Here is a 5,394-nt window from a genome sequence, read left to right on the forward strand (position 1 = left end):
AATTTTACTTGCTTTGCACTGAACTCGCCCCAATTTTAGGTAGCCTAGTTATTCTTCCCCTTTTCTCATTTTAGCCTGCATTGTCGTGAGATCGCCCCTAGCCTCACCTTTGTTCCCATGCACTTCATTGTCATATACTGGATCATAGCTATTGGTCTTTTCACCATGACAAGGTGCCTTGGTCTGAGCTAGCTCCAGCCCACTTAAACCTCCGTTGAACTTCAATCTTAACAACTACGCGGGAACACGGCGAAGTCCCACAATGTTCCATTCTTCGTAACTATTCCCTTACAGAATACAGAAAAATGGTTACTTCAAATTGAAAAGAAAAAGAGCAAGAAAAAAATTGAAGGAATCAAATACAACATATATTCTGATGGCCAACAGGCCCAACACGTAACATCCCCTTGTTGGGGTCGTGAATCATAATTGTCACGCCAAGGGAGCACACCAAACACCAAAGCTTTATCTATTTTTGCATATCAGTTATGTTACACACGCCAATCGCAAGATAATATCATCGCCATAAATCAAAGCACGCAAACCTTCATAATATACAGACACCTGACAGCAGCCACAGTTCACGTCTCCAATTCTCTATTCAGCGTCAGCAAATCTAAACAAGTGATATAAAAGCCGAATCTCAGATTGAGGAACAAAGTTCAACATGCATCAGGCAATTGAAGGGGAAAAAAATGAAGACGATGTTTCTCACTCACCCAAGCTCCGAGAGCTTCAAATGAGCTTCAGCATAATCGGCAAAGAAGGCATCCTCGTCCTGAAGCATAATTGCAGAACCAAAAGTTAAATTAGATAATTGTCAAGATAGTAGGCAAATTGTTTATCCAAAAACTACATATGGTTTTAATAAATAAGACTGTAAAACATAGACACTCACCGCAGCATATTTCTCAACAAGAGGTCGGAAGACCAGATCCTCCAGAAGAGCTTTATCTGATGGCAGCTGGATTAGACCTTCCTTCTCTCGGCTAAGGAGTTCCCTGTTTCAAAGAATTAGATTCAAACCAATTAGCTGGCTTCTTCTTGTCTTGGCCCCCGGAATCCTTATCGATATTTAGGGATGTTTGAACATGCTATTTAAAAATATTGATTTCAAAACAAGTGATTTAAAAACTGCGATTTTTAAAGATGTAGTTATGTGTTTAGCTTTTAAAATTGTGTGTTTTTATAAACACACTCCATACATGTGACTTGAAAACACAGATTTCTACGTTTTCAAACTGCAATTTTTTTAAAATGAACTCCTAAACAATACATTTTTTAAAAACGAAATCGCAATACACAATATTATATGCAAGCCAATGATGAGATGATTACACAAGAAAACATTGCATACAATCAATTTCGCCAGAGAACCATCTACAAGAAATCAATGAGAGATGTGTCTTACTTGAAGTAGGAGTTATCAAAAATAAGAGGGTTGTTGGTCCAGGTTCCCTCAAATCCAGAACGATCCTGGTGGCATCTTCCCTGTAAAATGATTCCAAAAGCATCTTAGTTCATCAATAACTACAGTACACGAATTGTTAAAACTCCATTTTAGTAAAAATATTCCATTATAACAAAACACGCAACAACCTATCAAAGGAGGCAGCAAAAGAATTTCATATATTGAACATACCAAGGTGTGACCACCAGATAAAGCAACTCTATCTTTATCACTAAGACCCATGTGGCCAAAAATATCCCTCAGATGATCCGAAACTTCAGTGACAACAAAACATTAGTGAAGTTATTGATGAGTTATTAGATACATGTAATGATCTAGCTTTAACTTGATTTTAAACAGATTAACTAACCTTTAATTTGGTAGCATCAGGCAAGCGACCTTTTGGGGGTGGTTCAGTTTTGTCCTGAGATAAATAAGTATGTTTTAGAATCAACCGTTTATACTATTAGTATCTCATAATCAAGTAATATTATACGCCGGAGCCTAACAACATACTTGACTACAACTAATATACATGTTAAAGATAAATAATAATAATAATAATAAAAATAAATAAAAAAATTAAAAATTAAAAATTAAAAATTAAAAATTAAAATACAAAGTTTTCCTCCAGACGAGAAAAAAGAACCCAAAAATCCAAAAATTCCAGACTAACATTTAATTTTTCAAATTGCTAGCATCTCTTGTGCTTGAGTTTTGACCTAATTGTGAACATTCATGCAACCCTCCCAAGGGAGATAGAGACGTGATCTACAGTAGTAGATAAAGCATTAAGAAAAGAAAAAAGCTAGCTAGATAGGATGGTCCACTCCAGACCGCACATAAAGCTACTTAAGCAACTAAATAAACAAGGAAGAGACTAGAAACCAAGAAGGTGAAAAGGGGAATGTGCCATGTCCGAATTAAACCTTAACAAAAGTGTATTCAAGCAGCAGCAGAAAATGTGGAAGGGACTATATATACAAAACAACGTTTTACATAGCAAATCCTCAGTAAGCAGTTATAATTTATCCATATGTTCAGGTAACAATTATTTTCAACTCCATGGTCCAAAATTCAAGTCCTCTTTTTGAACATCCCAACAGTCATGAGTCATCAATGCTACTATTGCATAGTCTCAAAGTGAATAATACAATAAACATATATGGCTCAAGTAGAGCGAAAGATTAGGCTCAAAATTCAAGGACTAAGAGCATTCTTAACAGACTCCCCTAAGTTTAGGGAATATGTCAAAAAAATAGCAAAACACATTCCACAGCAGACTCCCTAAATGAACCCTAAACATTATAATTGTTAAAGTGGAACTCAATGTTTTGGGTTCCACTATTGCAATCTTTATGATTTATTAAAATAAAATAAAAATGATTCTCTATCTTTTCTCCTCTCTCATTTCTCATCTCATGTCTCACAATTCTCTCTCATCTCGTATATATAATATAATTAAAAAAACAAATATTTTAATGATATAGATAATGATTAAAGAAAGCAATTAGAGTGTATTTTGACATAGAGAAGTAAAAAGTAGTTTGAGTCCTTAAATGTAAGGAAAATGACAATGATGCTGCTGGGAATGCTCTAAGAGCCACTAGAGCTGGCGAAAATTGAAACCTAATGCAACCTGACTAGAATTGTCAGAACCCACAAAGCCATACACACTGCCTTATTTGAATTCAATATGATCACCATATATTCCTTTGTCCAAGAAGTCGATCACAGAATCCACTCTCCCCCTTTCATGGACTGAGTTGTTGCTCAACTATGAATTAATCCCTTAGATGCCATTGGTCTTTGCAACTACATGAGTCAATTTGGTCCACAATTGTCCTCAGATGAAATGAGGAGCTTCATCAAATCAAATGTATTGCAAATTACTCCTACTTTCACCAATGCACCATTGCGCTCCCCATTCAGTTTGACACACATATATTAGCCCTTCTTTCGCATTGTTCCTATGCTTCTTTCGTATTTCCAAGAAAGTCACCATTGTTCAGGGTCTAATATATTAATTCTGCCACCAATCACAATCTTGGGGGTGATAGGGTGATTACACTATTTCCAATAAGTAGTACTAAGCAAAAAACTACTTTCATTATAAATGCATTCTGATATAGGGTTAATTCTGAATTGAGTCCCAAACAACCAGCTAAAGTCATAATAAGAACATCCCAATTCAGGACCATCAGACACCCAAGTTTAAGACAACTCAATTTGCAAATTCCATAGAATAAAAAAAAAAATTAAAAAAAAAAATCACAGATACTGACAAATTCGTGACACATGAATATCAATAACTTCTCAATCAGACCAAAGCATACGATACAATAGAATGGAAACCAATGAGGTTCACTGACCGGTCTCCCAGGGTGGAAAGGAATCTCAGGCCCTCCAGTAACTTCAACAGCAACAACTCCAGCCAACTTCAGCAAGTAAACATGTATCAAAGTCAATTAACAATTTCAAATCCAAAAGACAGGAGCAGGATACACAAAAGTTTGATTTTATGGTAAATATCTAGCTAATTAACCAGAACCTGGTAAAAGTCTGCATAAGACAATAAGGGAAACTGCTCCTTGATCGGCTCCAAAAGCCTAATGGCGATATCGAGACCGTTGTTTGCCGCGTGAGAAAGCTCATCTGGATGCCTTATCGTCCCAAACGGCCCTCCTATCTTCGTCTGCACATCAAAGGTACCAGCCGAATGCCAGCTACAACGCCAAAAAAGCCACAAACACTCATAAAGCGTTTGGTAGAGAAAAGATACTCAAAACATTTACATATTTTCAATTAATTTAGTCTTTAATCCAGAACATAATCTCATAACAACTATTACTTACGTTACAAGATATTCTTTTCCCGTCAGATTCTATGAACGTATAGTAAATAAATTGAGATGTTTTAATGTAAAAATAAAAAGGAGTGATTTTTTTTTTTTTTTTTGAAAAAATAGTTCACTTCTCATTATATCAAAATTAGGCTGAAGCAATTTGCTCACTTGAATAATATCACAAATACAATTGGGTATCTCGTCCCTCCATACTTGATCTATAATATTTCTGATTGCTAATTTAGCTAGCATATGGGCTGCACCATTTATATTCCTGGTACATGATTGGGTTTCCAATTCGGTAATGATGTTTGTAGGAGTAAGTATGGCCGTACAGATGGGTCCAACCGTTTCTGGGATACAACTTGAGGAGGTATAATGAAGGGGAAAGTAGCGAGGATCGGTCAATAGCTTGATCGATGAGGATAGTAGATGGTGGAATGTCACAAAACTTCACGAGAACTTCTCAGCAGCAGAGGTACAATCCATTTGCAAAATCCCTATTTGTCCAGGCAGACAAGATGATCAACTTGTATGGGAGGGAACTAAGAATGGGATTTACTCTGTTAGGAGTGGCTATCACAAGGGGAAGGAGATAATGGAGAAGAGCGCAGGTTCATTCTCGGACTCAGGGTCAAACAAGGAGCTATGGAGGCAAATATGGAAGACACGGGGACCACCAGCTCAACAACTGTTTCTGTGGAAAGCGTGCCACAATGTTTTGCCCACACGAGCAAATCTCAAATGGCGTCACCTTATCTTGGACTCACTCTGTCCCTTATGTGGCTTATATGAAGAAACGGTGGGACATCTCCTATGGCATTGCCAATTGGCCAGGGATGTATGGCTGGAGGGTCCAAAGGCATGCACAAATGCACAAGCGACGACATCAGCTTTAAGGAGCTCTTCTTGCGGCTTATAGAACGGCTGGACGAGGACACGTTTCAACTATTCACCACAGTGGCACGCCTGTTGTGGTTCAGAAGAAACCATGTTGTCCACGGTGGTGAGTTGACGTCTCCGGTCTCACTCATGCAGCAGGCACGGGACTAAATTAAAAATCTTGAGAGGCCCCGGGCCACACGGGGCAGAGAACCCC

The 5,394-nt window shown here is 37.6% G+C and overlaps 1 protein-coding gene across 1 annotated transcript; it reads right to left on the bottom strand.

The window, feature by feature from the left end:
- Window positions 1-376: 376 nt before the first annotated feature.
- Window positions 377-5,185, bottom strand: LOC132162398 (L-ascorbate peroxidase 2, cytosolic-like). The gene is made up of 9 exons (XM_059572631.1): window positions 5,066-5,185; window positions 4,002-4,202; window positions 3,823-3,888; window positions 1,817-1,874; window positions 1,643-1,725; window positions 1,412-1,491; window positions 899-1,001; window positions 720-778; window positions 377-616 (listed from the first exon to the last, which is right to left on the bottom strand). Exons 1-9 carry the CDS (start codon window positions 5,183-5,185, stop codon window positions 598-600), a joined length of 789 nt encoding a protein of 262 aa, XP_059428614.1. The 3' UTR covers window positions 377-597.
- Between the last annotated feature and the right edge of the window lie 209 nt (window positions 5,186-5,394).

The sequence above is a fragment of the Corylus avellana genome, chromosome ca9 (assembly GCF_901000735.1).
Source record: "Corylus avellana chromosome ca9, CavTom2PMs-1.0".
Classification (NCBI taxonomy): Eukaryota; Viridiplantae; Streptophyta; class Magnoliopsida; order Fagales; family Betulaceae; genus Corylus; species Corylus avellana.